Source organism: Athene cunicularia (genome assembly GCF_003259725.1).
Source record: "Athene cunicularia isolate RWA chromosome 4 unlocalized genomic scaffold, athCun1 chr4_part2, whole genome shotgun sequence".
Lineage (NCBI taxonomy): Eukaryota > Metazoa > Chordata > Aves > Strigiformes > Strigidae > Athene > Athene cunicularia.
In genome coordinates, this window is record NW_020799099.1 from 8559016 (window position 1) to 8573789 (window position 14774).

General features: G+C 41.1%; 1 protein-coding gene across 1 annotated transcript; it reads left to right on the plus strand.

Annotated features, from left to right (window-relative positions):
* Nucleotides 1–423: 423 nt before the first annotated feature.
* Nucleotides 424–14752, plus strand: NUP54 (nucleoporin 54). The gene is made up of 12 exons (XM_026848134.1): nucleotides 424–1783; nucleotides 4048–4131; nucleotides 4263–4397; nucleotides 5110–5339; nucleotides 8077–8264; nucleotides 8549–8745; nucleotides 10457–10511; nucleotides 11085–11178; nucleotides 11677–11784; nucleotides 12181–12300; nucleotides 12650–12760; nucleotides 13082–14752. The coding sequence occupies exons 1-12, from the start codon at nucleotides 1585–1587 to the stop codon at nucleotides 13208–13210; spliced, it is 1650 nt and encodes a 549-aa protein (XP_026703935.1). The 5' UTR covers nucleotides 424–1584; the 3' UTR covers nucleotides 13211–14752.
* The last annotated feature ends 22 nt before the right edge of the window (nucleotides 14753–14774 follow it).

Consider the following 14774-nt stretch of genomic DNA (forward strand, 5'->3'; position numbering starts at 1 on the left):
GGAGGGAGGGAGGGAAAGGAGCTTTTTTGTCTCCCCGCCACGCGCCCGGTGGGTAGTCGAGCCCCAGCGGCGGCGAGGCGCGCGTTCCCCCCACCAAAGAGAAGCGCGGCCTCTCCGCAGCGACGGGCCGCCCGCTCCCCGCTCGTCCCTGTTGAGTCCGGAACGCGGTGGGGGGCGGCCGTGCGGAGCTGTCCTCGGCCGGGCTTTGGCAGGGCCGGGTGTGGCCGTCTTTTTTCGCCTCGTCTCGGCGGAACCGGTGAGATGCGAGACGACTCCGGTGTTTTGTCCCGCCCGCCTTCGGTCAAACGCAGTCCCCACCGTACCGACCGGGTTTTGTTCGGTTTTTAACTTTCTCCTGTGCGGTGGTGGCGGGACCATATTGGGAGGCGTCCAGGACTCGATCCTGCTAAAAGAAGTGTGAGTTGCTCTTAGGGTGCTTGTGATCTGGTGGTGCCTGGTTAAAGCTGCCAGGTCACTAGGGTCATCACTTTTGATTGCAGTAGTGTTCCTGTTTGGACGAAACACTCTTGGAAGTGAATTTTTGAGCAGTGTAAAAGACAGTGCTTAACTTGTAATGGAATAAAGACTTTTCCCCTCTTACTGTTTGGCAGCTGTCAGTTGACTGACAGTCTGGGTGAAATGTAAGACAGAACTTTCCTCACTCTCGCTTAGTAAAATAAATCTTTGTTGGTTCTTAGAGCAGACACTGAATAAGTCCTTTGGACAGGGTTCATCTTCACTGCAGTTAGTCTCAGCTATACTGTATGAGCTTTCACTCTGGCTGGTTTAGATACAGACTTTCTGGCCCTGTCTTAAAGTAAAACATAATCTTGTACTGCTTGTACAACTGTTATAAGGCTCATTGTGCTTGCAGACTGATATTAGAGGGAATTCTGGGATCGCAGCCCAGGACTTCCCACTGTCTGTCTAGCATGAACCTGTTCTCAGCTACTCCTGTGGAGGGAATTGGGGAGCTCCTGCGTTAGCATTTTTCTTAGTGCTGAAAACCTGGATGCATGAGGTAAGTCACCAGCAAGCACTGGAGTGGACAGATCTTGTGACTATAGCTTGAATAAGTCTGCTCTGGTGTATTGGTGTATCTGGTATGTGGTGCCTCAGCCGCTAGTGTTGTATTTTGCGATTATTCTATCGCTGCTCATATGTGGGTATGGTATTAGCACAAAATTACTTTATTCTTGCCTTCCAGATAGCTCATGAAATAATTATGCTACTATGAGTTACGGTAGCACAGATGCAGCTATATTGAGCAATCTTAGGTGCTTAAAAATTACTCTTAACAGGAATGTTGAATCACATAGATATTTTCATGTATAGCTTTGAAATAAGATAGGAAGAATGTTAACTGCTTTATATGCAGTATTGTTGAAGATTAACATGTTTACAGCAGTGATGCAGGGAGAGTAGGTTAAAGAGAAAGTTTTCAACTGCCCTCCTTGTGTTCAATAAATAATGTTTAATGCCAGTTAATATCTTACTCTTGTTTTTAACTATGCCTGTCTTGTCTGTGGTGATGGAAAAATATTTCAGCTTTTCTTTCCTGAACCTACCTTTTACTTAGAACTAATGTTACCTTGCTCTTTTTCTGCTTCCCACTTGTCAGGATTTGGTGGGCTTGAAACTACAAACTCCACTGCCAGTGGGTTTAATTTTGGGGGTTTCGGATTAACTGCTAATCCTGCAGTGAATTTTAATATTGGGAATTTCGGTGTTTCTACTACCTCAACTCCACCATTCAATTTTGGTAACAGTCTGGCAAGTGCAGGTAGTTAATGCATAAATACTTGTCCTGTAATAAATGTTAATAGCAGGGGTCCAAGAATTACATCCCTAACAGAGAATCTGTGTTTACTACTAATCTTCATATCCAGTGAAGACTGGCAATAAAAGCTCTGAAAGTAGAATGGGTTTGAGAGCCGTAGGCTTGTAGGGTTTTTTGCCTATTAAATTCTAAAGAAACAGCTGTTGAAGAAAAATAACCAATTACCAAATACTCAAGTCTCTGAAATGGAAATTAATTGTGGTAACCTACCAGTCTGACCCAGTCTAAAATTGAACCTCAATTACCTAGCAAAATGCATTCAGATCCAGGCAATCATGAACAATTGCAGAGCTGGTCCCCAGTGCCACGTTTCCTGACATGAGATTCTTGGACTACTGCAGTCATGTTTTCCATCTTCCCCTGTGTTTCCTCATTGGCCTGCCGTTGGCTGTCATGAATGCACTACACCTCAATAGTTTCTGCAGAGAAACAAATTTTATACGATCAGCACAAAATGAACAGCCCTTGCTGTGACTTCTCTTTCCTAAATGCCGTTCTGCACCCTGAAATAGCACGCATCCTGGGCTCCCCTTAAGAGATGCTTCTGCATGATGAGTGCACTGGGTATTGATTAAGAAAACCGTTCATGGCCCCATGTAGATCCATCAGCTCTGAGCTATCAGCGGATCTGATTTCAAGATAAATCTTTTCCATTTCATATAAAAATGCTAAACTATATGGATTTTTAATGCTTTTAGTCATGTAGAATTAGCCCGTGGGGTCTCGTTGCCGCTGCTCGTATAGGAATTATGTTCATTCCACAGTGTCATTGCTCCCTGTGTTAGTGTACTCTTACCTGTGTTGTGCACTCAAGGGATCTGGTTTTGATTTTATTTGGTATGAATGCTATTGGACTGTATTTCTTTAGCTGAATTTGAACTATGCCAAAAGAGAACTTGGATACTTAATTTTGTTTAGCAGTTTGCACTCTTAGATCCTTTTTCAAGAAAGGATAACTAAATTGCTGTGAGTACAAAACTACATAAAAATTGTATCATCTGATGGTACTCCCACAAGGGCTTCTCACTCACGGGTAGGACTGAAACTCGAATGTTACAGGGAACAGCTTCTTTTATCCACTCGCATTAATAAGTTTACTGAATGAAAATAAAATGCGATTGCATGTCAACTTTAAGCTTTTATTTTGTGTGTGTGTACAAGAGGACGGTAAGTGTAGTAGGTCTAAAAAGACTTTTTTTTTTCCTATTGATGCATGAGTTAGCAGTGGCAGCATCTTTTGACAAATCCTTTGTAGCAGACTGTCTTTCTTCACTTGAATGCATGTAAAAATAGCTTGAAATGGAGAGAACTGGTTTCTTCAGAGCTAGTCAGAAGTTCACAGGCTGCACCTTGGGCCAGTGGTAGCAAAGAGATAGTGTGGCAGCATCCAGCGCTCGTGTGCTGGGAGGCTGTCGGGGCCGGTAGCGCCTGCCTCAGCACAGCCGCCATGTGTCAGGGCGTCTCTTCTAAGAGGGCAAAGGGGGCGGGGGGAATGTGGGTTTCTTGGGCCTTCCTCCAGCTCGGTGGAGCTCAGGTCTTCCCCCCGCACCACTAGCCAGTGACAGGTTTTCCTGAAAATCTGCGGAAGGCTGACTGCTTTTGCATCCATCTTCCTCTGATAATGGTTGAACCTCAAGATGAGATTTAGTGGGGAGGATGATAGGGAAACTAGGTTTAAAACCCCTCACACACACTTTGTAGAACTTTACCTGTGTGTAGAAAGAAATTGTACTGCAATTGTGTGCACCCTAGCCTCAGGCTTTACTTGATTTGTTTCTGGTTTTGCCCTATAGAGGTTAGGAATGTTTAAAAACCTCACAGATCATTTATTAAACACTTAGTAATAACATTGACTGGAAGTTTTCTTGAGAGTGAAACTAAGAAATAGTATTATTAATTGTGCCTGTCACTAAGGAAAGCAGATCCTGCTGGTAGAGGAACAAGATGTTAGTTAACTGCTGCTTTTTATTTGCATTCTTGACACACCATAGACATATTGGCTTTTTGGTTCATGTTTACTCCCCCATTTCCTCAGACAGTGAACTCGATGCCCATGATCAATGTGAACTACATGCTTGTAACATAATACATCCATCTGTCAGCATCTGTTCTCATAACACCCCTTGAAGCGTGCAGTTTCTTGTCATGCTGACACAGCTGCTGCTCACAACGTGCTGTCTGCCTTATTTGTGAATTTTGTTTGTTAGGTGCGTTTGGAGGATTTGGGACAACTACCACCACTGCGGGACCAGCGTTTAGTTTTTCTGCTCCCACCAATACAGGCACCAGCGGTAAGACAGTATGAGTCTGAAAGTATTTGCTTTAGAATGAACCATAGCACATCAGTCCTTCACAATAATGTTTTGGATTGCACAGGTACTATTCTCCTCTTTTCTCAATAATTCTTTTCTTATTTCCCCAGGACTCTTTGGTGCTACCCAGAACAAAGGCTTTGGATTTGGTACTACTTTTGGCACAGGAACAGGAACTGGCTTGGGTAGTGGGTTGGGAACTGGGCTAGGCTTTGGAGGCTTCGGTACCCAGCAGCAACAGAGCAGTAAGTACGGCCTTCTCTTGGTTTACCCCTTCCTTAGCAATGAAAGCATAGGACTGCAACAGGTACATGAGTATTGGGTAGAAGGATATCATAAAAGGAGGCTGTTACGCTTAATCTCCTCATTGATGGAGACTTCTAAAAAATTTAGCTTTTGAGATGCCTACATGTGCAGCCCTTACCATGTTCTTGAAGTGGAGCTCAAGCAAGGTTCTGAACTTCATCCCTGAGTTCCCTTTGGTTTGGCAGTGGTAGAAAGAGTAGTTACAGAGTTGATGTTGCCAGTCAGGGCATTACTAGAAAGGGGAGGAAAACCCTTGAACTGGGTTTGAATTTAGTTTAAATGTGAGTTGGATAATGACCAGCTGCAGGCCCTTGAGTCCACTGAATTTATAACAACAAATCTGCCCTTCAGATTTAGGCATTGAAAGTGCCAGATGATGTCATGGGTGAATATAGACATCTCATTTAAAGGAAAAAAATCTTTTCTTCTAAATCACATTCAGGAATTTCTGTTACTGATGAGGATTGAGTGTAAAAAGACACTTTAAAAAAAAAATGATGACCCAATACTGATGTATTTATTCTGTGCATTTATTTTACTTCTCAGAATGTGAAAAGACATGGTACCAATGATACACAGATGGTCTGTGTTAGCAAGCAAGTCTGTCTTGGTTGGTAAAGGAGTTAATTTGTTTTTCTTCATCCAACACAGCATTAGGAAGCGGCTTGTTCAGCCAGCCTGCTCAGACACCTGCCCAGTCGAACCAGCTCATCAATACAGCCAGTGCCCTCTCAGCTCCGACACTCTTAGGAGATGAGAGAGATGCTATTTTGGCAAAATGGAACCAGCTTCAGGCCTTCTGGGGAACAGGCAAAGGTTATTTCAACAATAACATCGCCCCAGTGGAGTTCACACAGGAAAACCCCTTTTGCAGGTTTAAGGTATGGAATTGTTCGGCTGTCCACAAACAGCTCTGAAGCAGTTATTCTCCTTGCTGAATGTCTTGAGTGTCTCATGAGGGTTAAATCATCTTTTTGTTACTGTTAAGAGTATTCTGAAACTGTATTTTTCCAGGTAATGTACACAGTTCTGATGCATGCTAATTAAAAGGTTTAAAAATCTATATAGATGCTGGAAGTCTGGGTGTTGTTGAGGTACTAGATAGTGAGTGCAGATGTGGGTCATGAAACAATATTTTTATATGAAAGCATTCATATTAGTGTGTGTGTGGTTGGAGCAGATCTCTGGAAATTAATTTTAATGTGTATTTGCTTAGGGTATAATATTAGAGAAACTGTTTTAAATAACCTTTGCATCTGAAAGAAACCGTAACGTCTGGAATAAGAACTTCGGGGTCTTTCTTCATTGCTTTGCCAACGTTAGAAAAACCCTCTATGAACCTGGCCCATGTGTACCATTTTAAATACAACAGCCTTCAGCTTTCTTCTTCTTTTATCCTTGTCAGTGCTAAAGCTGACTCCATTCCTTGTATTATACCATCAGGAGTTCCAGATCTTGCTTCTCATGTCAACAAAGGATATGTATTCATCCTCCGCAAATCTCGCACTTGCTGACTTTATTGCTAAGCTTTGGACTTGAAAGTGGATTTGGGTCAGGCATGGTGATACCCTCCTTTCCCAGGATGATTCTTTGAAGTGCAAACTTTCTAAACTAAATGTGGGTTAATAGCTAATTGAGACTAGTTTTGATTATGCACATTGTGACACTTTTATAAAATCTTTGCCACAACTCAGTGCCCGTATAACAAATATTTGGCATCTGTTGCATTACATTCTTAGCTGGTACCTGTTTGTTGATAATGCATCTGAAGGCTTTCTTGTAAATTGTTGCCTGAAACAGCTTTAGAGTTTTCTGGGCTTTGAAAATTTGCAGAGTGTAAGATATGTGATGCAAAATCGGTTATATTAGAGTTTACTTTCAAGTTACAGTGCCACATACTAGGTTTTCCTTCGTCCCTGTGACTTGAGTATTACCAAGGCCATTATGAATTCACGTACCTTCAGCAAAATACTGAAAAGTTCGATGTATGCTGGCAATGGTGGATGCCTAAGAAAAATAGTGGTTAGTAACACAGGTATCACAGTGAAGCGCCATAAACTAGTTTGGTTTATTGCCTCTGTAAGCATTGGCATCTGGTAAGAATAAAGCATTACCTGAAGAATTTCACAAGTGTTCAAGGAATGCACTTGTACAGTTCCAGCTCTAGAACAAATGAGAAGCATGCAGCTCTTAACCAAGAAAAGTGTGCTTCTAAGGTATGTGATACATTTGAAGGACCACAACAAGGTAAAAAATCTGTTACAGTTTGAAAATAGTTAATTGCATAAATTGTGAAAGATTTATTGATTGATTTATTTAAAACAGAAATAACAGAGCAAGCATCTATGTGTGGTCTTAGTAGTACTTTGCACATACTGAGATTTAGTCTTCCATGTACTGGCAAGTCTTTCCCCACAGTGTGAGCTTCTTTTACAACTGTGAAAGGCATGTTCTTAAAACCCAATTCTTCCTTAGCTGTCACTGTTGTGCTTCATGACGGGACAGCCCAGCTGAAGAGGGATGATTCTGCGAGACTCACCATCGCAGGGGATTTCCCTCTGCTGACAAAGACCAGGCTCTTGGGCACATCCCCAACTCATTTCGCTCTTCAGCTGAACTTGAAGAAGGGGAAAGGCGCAAGTCACCCAACCACATCAGAATCAGGGCCTTAAAAAGCATCCACTGTCCAACATGTCACCAGTGATACATAGGTGCAACAGTTCATAGGCAAAATGACATGAAAACTACCCACTCTGCTTTTGCTTCTAACGAGTTAACAGTTTAGATCTTTCTTACAATTCATGTGGAGTTTACACTGGCACTGAAAGGGGTTTTTTTTTGAAATGGGGAAAGCACACTGTTACTTAGCGCAGATGGCAGCAAGTGTTCCTGTGTTAGATTACAACATTGAATTAAACATCTAACCTTACTACAGTTTTATCACAGCAAGGATAAAGATAACGTTAAACTTTATAGGCAGTTTTACAAAAAAAAAACCCATGACACTTGCTTACACGAGGAAAACAGGCTGTCCCAGATTCTTTTGTGAGAACCTTACTGGATGCGTGTCTTATCTAGTAGAAATATTCCATGTCCATGTTTTGACTTGTACTGCCAGGCAAACTGTCTGGATCTACAGTAGGAAAATGGTAAGAAATCCATGGAGATTGATGATTGGATTCTCTTTCAGTGAAGTTATGTCAGTAACTGTTTTTCAGTAGTAATTTTTCTGTATTGAAGTCTGGTCTTCTGGTACCTTTTGCAGCTTAGAAAAAGCGTAAATTTGTAAAATGTTTCTGATGGAGATCAGCTCTGAAGTAGCATAAATACCCTGCTGAGTTGGCATCTCCCAAGCCATAGGTTTTTAAGATGGGGAATGGATACTTAGGAACTTTTTGTAAAAATCTGAACTGTTTCAAAAGCTACTCTACTGGTGGCCTTGTGAGAGAACATTGTAAAGGGGGATTTATTTTATGTTTCTGCATCTCTGAATATATTGTAACTTAAATTTTGAACCTGTTGCTCTAAAAATTGAGGGGTTTAACCCCTCCCCTTCATGCCACGTAGGTATGCTTTTGCTAAGTGATGTATCTGCAGTTTCTGTTTGTTCATTTGCAGGCTGTGGGTTACAGTTTAATGCCCAACAACAAAGATGAAGATGGCCTTGTGGTCTTGGTCTTTAACAGAAAAGAAATAGATATTCGAAGCCAGCAGCAGCAGCTTGTAGAATCACTACATAAAATTCTAGGAGGAAACCAGACCCTCACTGTCAACGTAGAAGGTGTTAAAACGATGCCAGATGACCAGTATGTGAACTTTATGTAGTTTTGCCTTTTTATCCGGTATTGCATGTTATAAAGGGTTGGTGCTTAGGGAGAAGAATGTAATTTTGTAGGGTACTTACAGCTTTTCTCTTTCTGCCTTTCTGCGTTAAACCCTGCATTTACTGGTACTTTCTATCTCAGTTAGCCAAAGGAAGTTTGCAGTCAGCTGGGAGAAGCCGTAACTTAGATTTAGGGTTGTTCTTTACTGTGTTAGTTTCTATACGCTGCTGACCTTGTTCTGACAGTACACATTTTTCCTTGCTCAGGACAGAAGTGATCATTTATGTTGTTGAGCGCTCGCCCAATGGCACTTCGAGGAGAGTTCCTGCAACAACCCTCTATGCCCACTTTGAACAAGCCAACATAAAATCATCCCTGCAGCAGCTGGGGGTCAGCCTCTCCATGGCCAGAACAGAGCTTTCCCCGGCACAAGTCAAACAGCTCCTGCAGAACCCTCCTGCCGGTATGGGGTCTGGGGCTCTGCCGGGGCACGGTTGGGCCTCTGCTGGGGCTTTTTTGGGTCTCTGGGAAAAATACAGGTGTCAGCCTGCTGGGAAACACCTTTTCAAACTAAAGGAGTTTCTAAGGTGCTCTGACATACTGAAGTGGTGGTTTTATTTACAGCTGGTTTTCCCACTGAAGTGCCATATAGTCTACCAAGACTGTTCTTATTTATCAGTAATACACCATACAACACCATGTTAAAGGATTTAGCCATCATAAATCCCTTCAACTTGTCCAATTAAAAAGAAGTTACATATCAGAATAATCATGTCCTATATTTACTTCCTAGTTTTCAGAGGGGGTCGCTTAGCCTGTATATGTGGCCACAGACAATATGTATACAGCTTTGTTTTAGAGCAGTTAAGTGCTGTTCATGCCACTTCAGTGGCTAATTGTAGCTTATTCTCTATGTCTGTACAGTATCCCGTGTAGTACTTGCAGTGTACTCTCTGCAGTGGGTCCAGGGAAAGCGGCCTGTAGTTTCCAGCAGATAGCACGCAGCATGTTCAGTAAGACCATAGTGTTTAAAAACACAGCAAAGGTTATGGTACCTGTACTGCAAAAGAATCAGAGGCAAACAGCAGTGTTTTCCAACTGCTGCAGCACTGGGGAGAAGTAATTGCTCTGTGTGCAAGCAGGTTGGCTTTCTTTAATACTGGAGGTGTGTCGTAGGGCCTGTGTAACGATGGGTGGGCACAGCTTGTTAGTTCTTGAGAAGGAAGCTAAAGTTTGTAGGCTAATCAAGCAGCAAGATGTGATGTGCAAGAGACCTTAGTGCTGAGCTCTAGAGAAGTGGTCACACCCTGAGAGATGTGTTTTGATATGAAGACAATAGGTTTTATGAGGAATGACCTGGAGTGATGTGCAGTGAAGAATGTTATGGTAGCTGACTGTTCTTGTCTCCTCTTTAAGCTGGCCTGAAATTGTTAAATTACCAGCATGTTGGGGTTTTTTTTGGCATGTCTCTCTATGGCCAGAAAATCAACTGCTTCTCTGTCAGTGTTGTAGTGTTTGGGGTTTTTTTTCCACTTGCATGCTTTGGTATGTGCATTTAATACACTGATCTGATTTGCAGTGAGGTTTGGAGAATGCAGTAACTTGCATTGTGATGATGTACACCTACAATTAGACTGCTTATGTTTTACGTAATTACCTGATGAAGCAGTTCATGACAGAACAAGCAACTGTTCTGTCAACAGATAAAATCCTTAGGCAAATCCTGTTAGGAACCATGGTAATTCCTACTGGGATTACTTTGCTAACTGGTTTGGTACTGTGATCACTTAATTACTGATTTTTTTAATATTTGTTTTTAATACAAGAAGCAACTTGATGAGGATTGATGACCCAAGTGTAGCACACAGTGGAAACTGTAGGAATTTTTCCCCTTGAAGTATGTGGATTGTCCAGTTTGATCACCTATGTGTTGTTCCTTTCCCATGCTTTCCAACTAGTAGAAGTGCTTGACAGCCTTTTGGGCTGAATTTACCGCTACAGTCCAGGATCAAGATTTTTAAGAAATACCCTTGTTTAATTAACCAGAATTTGTGTAACAGTCATTCAGGTTAGCATAGTTCATAGTGTTTGTGTATTTCCTTACATTTTTCCTGCTGAACATCTGTAGTGTGGTGTCTATCCATACTAAAACTTGTTTGGTTGTTTTTTTTAAGGTGTTGATCCTATTATATGGGAACAAGCCAAAGTTGATAATCCTGATCCTGACAAGTAAGTCTCATAGTCTGTCCAAGTATTACAAAAAAACTTGGAAAGGGGAGAAATATACAGTATTGTGTTGTACCCTTCAGGTAACTTGTAAGAAACTTACTACAGAATAACTTTGTCAAGTGCTGATCTCACTTGAAGCAGTGAGGATTACTAGAAATGCCTGTTTAATTCCTTTACCCATTTAAGTACTTAAGGGTTATGAGGATAAAGAGTGAGCCTTATTGCATTACTTTGAGTTGTATTGTCCTCCATTTTATGGACTAGTTTTTGTGACTTATTTGTTTGCAACCATTCCTTTTTTTTTCTCATTATTCCTGCAGCTGAAAGTGATGTACCCTTGTACACTCCAGTGGTTACACTTAATTTAGGCTGATTTCTTTATGAAAAAGGAACAGGTGGTCAGGAATAGTGAGAACTCCAGAATTTAGCAAAACAAGATATGTTTATGTATTACCTTAATTTAGGATAGGCCAAGATTATATGTAACTTTATATTAGATTATATTGTAATTATTAATCCATACCATATGTCTAATATAAAAATGTGTTGTAAGAAATAATTCTATTCTTGTAGGCTTATTCCTGTGCCAATGGTGGGTTTCAAGGAACTGTTGAGAAGGTTAAAGGTCCAAGACCAGATGACCAAACAACATCAAACTCGATTAGATGTAAGGTTTCTCACCGTTATCATGACTGCTTGCTGTTGACAATAGATGTGCTATTAAATAAGCCTCCTGTTGTGTCTCCTGTGTGTTGAAAACTAGAACCATGTGCATGGGGCTGTGACTCTTTATCACCATTTCTTAATATATTCCTTAATTATATCTTTTGGCCAAAAAATGAGCAGTGCATTTTGGCTTTGTTTTTTTTCCAGGTTCAGGCTTGCTGTGTTGTTATAGGCTAATTCAAACCAGCTGAATTAAGTTGCACTGGCATGGGCTTTAATTTGGACACCCAGTTTTCTGATGCCTTCCCAGTTGCATATGAAAATAAATAGAAACCAGAAGAGTAGAGGTCTAGCAAAAAACTTTCTGAAGGCATTTCTGGCAAGGACTCTTTAGGTTGCTGGACTGAGTATTGTTCTGAACCTCCAGGTTTCAAATCAGGACTAATGTGTTCTGTTGCCAGAAACTTAAGACTTCCAACTGACTCCATCTCCTCTGCAGATAATATCGGAAGATATCAGTGAGCTGCAGAAAAACCAAACAACAACTATGGCAAAAATTGCACAGTACAAAAGGAAACTGATGGCGCTTTCTCACAGAACGTTACAGGTAACATGGATAGTCTTAAGTAACTAACTTGTTCTGACACAGAGTCTAGTGCCAGAAGGCAAACGGACAGGGGGCAGGATGACCTGTGCAATCTTGTGCATGGTCAATGTTGAAAATGAAATTCTGACTTCATCTAAGTGATACTGATTTAAGTAACAGACAGAGCTGTCAGGGGAAGCTTCAGGTGTGCTGCATGTCTTACTACTTTGGGAACCTGCTCTCTCACTTACTCAGAAGCTGTGGGACTGTCCTGAGGTCTTGGAGCAACAGACTAAATGACAGAACAAATCTGATGTGAGACATGCTGGAGGAAAGGCAAAAAGACATTTGGATGGGCTGGTAGGGAAAGAGATGGGCAAAGTGTTCTCTAATGAACCTCAAAGGCTTCTTTTGTAGGTGTTAATAAAGCAGGAGATCCAAAGAAAAAGTGGTTACGCCATTCAAGCAGATGAAGAGCAGCTTCGTGTACAACTAGATACAATTCAGTGTGAACTTAATGCACCTACTCAGTTCAAGGTGAGTAGTTAATAGAACTTTGCTAACAACTCTTTTTTCCTCACAAAAGAAGGTAAGTTTTCCAAACTGTGCATATATATTTATTGTGGAAAGCTTTCAGAAGAGAAGTCCAGCAGTGTTACTAGGTTGTAGCATCATGCTCTTTGTTGTGTGTCTGATAGGTATTTAAGTGTTGTTGAGTTCTTGGAAGTATTGGAGTTGCTTGCCCTTTGCAGTGTCTTCCAAAAAAAAAATTTAAAACTGGAATGAGTGGCAATGCTTCCTGCTCATGACTCAAGGAGTGGTACATGCTGGAGCTCTGACATATTGAAGGAGTTTTGTTTTGATTTAAGCCTGTTTCTCTTCCCAGGGCAGACTGAATGAGCTCATGTCCCAAATCAGGATGCAAAACCACTTTGGAGCAGTGCGAGCTGAAGAGCGCTACTACATAGATGCAGATCTCTTAAGGGAAATCAAGCAAGTAAGTATTATGGGGTAGAATCCTGAGAAACTCTTTGAACTTCGTAATTTAGGCCAGCTACGCACTACCTTGGGAGATGTATCTAGAATATCATGGTTTTGCAATAGTTTGAGGAAGTTATAGTGCATCAGGGTATTGTACAAAACCACTCTATGCAGTTAGGCTGTTAGTGCAGAAAATGCTGGTTTTCCTTCTTCCAGAGAATTTATACCAGGCTTTTCAGTGTGCCAAGGCTGCCAGCCATGGCACCTTTGAGAACTGTTACTTAAAATCTGTAAAGTTGAACTGTGCTTACGCTGGTTTTTAAACTATCATCTGCAGCATCTGAAGCAGCAGCAGGAAGGCCTGAGTCACCTAATTAGCATTATAAAGGATGACTTGGAGGACATCAAACTTATAGAACATGGGCTGAATGAGAGCATTCCCATCAGAGGAGGAGTCTTCAGTTGACATGGTGGATGCTGCTGAGCTTACACAGAACACATTACTCGAATTCATGATTCACCTTCCAAGGCTAAAACTGTTGAGGTAAAATAAAACCTGTATCTTGGAGCAATGGTATTTTGGCTGTTATCTTTACAATTATTAAAGCCTCTTCTAAGCTTTTGAACTTGACCTTTGGAAGGTTTATATTTTATAAAGCTGTATATGCTTTAATAAAAGAAGGAAAACTGAATCTGTTCAGATACTGGTTTACTATAAAACTATATGTACTATTGTACATTTTTTTTTTTCTTTTTTTACAATGGCATTGTTCTAGAAATGCAGTGCCAAGGGAATTGTTCCACTTGTGATTTGGTTTGTGGAAAGCTTAGTCTGCTTCCATGATATTGTCAAAACAATCAAGTAACATTATGTAAACAGCTAATTTAAACTATTACAGATATGTATGTTGCTGTAACTATGTCAGTCTCTGCAATACCTGTAGTTTACTGGGGCAAGCTCCAGGAAATTGGTGTTTCCAGTTTGTCCTTCCGTTGGACTGTGAGGATCTGAAGGTTATGTTTTTGTCACTTTACATATGTGAATTATACAAAACTTTGCTGCCCCTTAAATAACAACAGAATGTCTAGACGTTGTCTTCTGCCTTTTTTTTTTAATTGCCGGAGAATAATAAATTCAGTCTGACTTTGTAATAACTTGTGCATGGTGTTGGCTCTTTCTCAGCTACATCAGCAAAGCAGTGAAACTGCTACCAACTCCAGGCTCCTGTACTTTGCTCTCCTCCAGGCGCTGCAGGTAACAGGCTGTCCAACCTGGTGCCACAGAGCTGCTTGACAGCCTCAGCCCCCAAACTAAAATACAAGGTCACCTCCCTTAGATCCTACCTGGTACCAGATCCTGCAGAGCAGGTGGCTACTACATGCAGGGGAGAGGCAGCTTTTGTTTTTTTTCCCCAAGTTGCCTTTTTTCTCATTACAAAAGACACTGAAAATAACTGAAAGAAAAATACATTATTCTCTGCAGTAGGAGTTTATACAGCAGAAAACTCAAACACAGGAGAGACAGAATCATTTTGTTAATTAGCTAAAAAAAAATCCATTCACTAAATTTGAAATATAAAAAAATAGAAATTGAGCCTCTGTTGTGTAGTTGAGAGAGTAGTTTTGCAAGGACAGTTCTATTACAGATGAAAAAAGTATAGGTGGAGTGCTAATGAAGCGGGAAAAGGATTAGTTTCTTTTTGGGAGCATGGTTCCACTAATAATATATCTCAAATGTGCAATACAGGCTCCAGCAGAGACTCTTCTAACAATTGGAATAAGGCTAGAATTCTCTTTTTCAAGGGCCATGGTAGCAGTCTAAGTGAAGTCTTCTACCACTCTGTCCCTGCTCAAGTGCCTATGCTGTGTGTTTGAGATTTTTTTTTTTAAGCTGCAGTTGTACCATGCTTTGAAAATATCTTGCACATGCAGCATAGGCACTCTAGCAGGGGACTACTTGATCTACTACCTGGGCCTTTGAAAAAGAACCAGTCTCAATAGATCTCTTTAAAAAGCCCCATGCTAGGACA

Coding starts and splice junctions, on each gene's coding strand:
- NUP54 (XM_026848134.1), top strand. CDS start 1,585: ATGTTACCTTGCTCTTTTTCTGCTTCCCACTTGTCAGGATTTGGTGGG. Junction 1,784..4,047: donor TAACAGTCTGGCAAGTGCAG/GTAGTTAATGCA, acceptor TTTGTTTGTTAG/GTGCGTTTGGAGGATTTGGG. Junction 4,398..5,109: donor TACCCAGCAGCAACAGAGCA/GTAAGTACGGCC, acceptor CATCCAACACAG/CATTAGGAAGCGGCTTGTTC.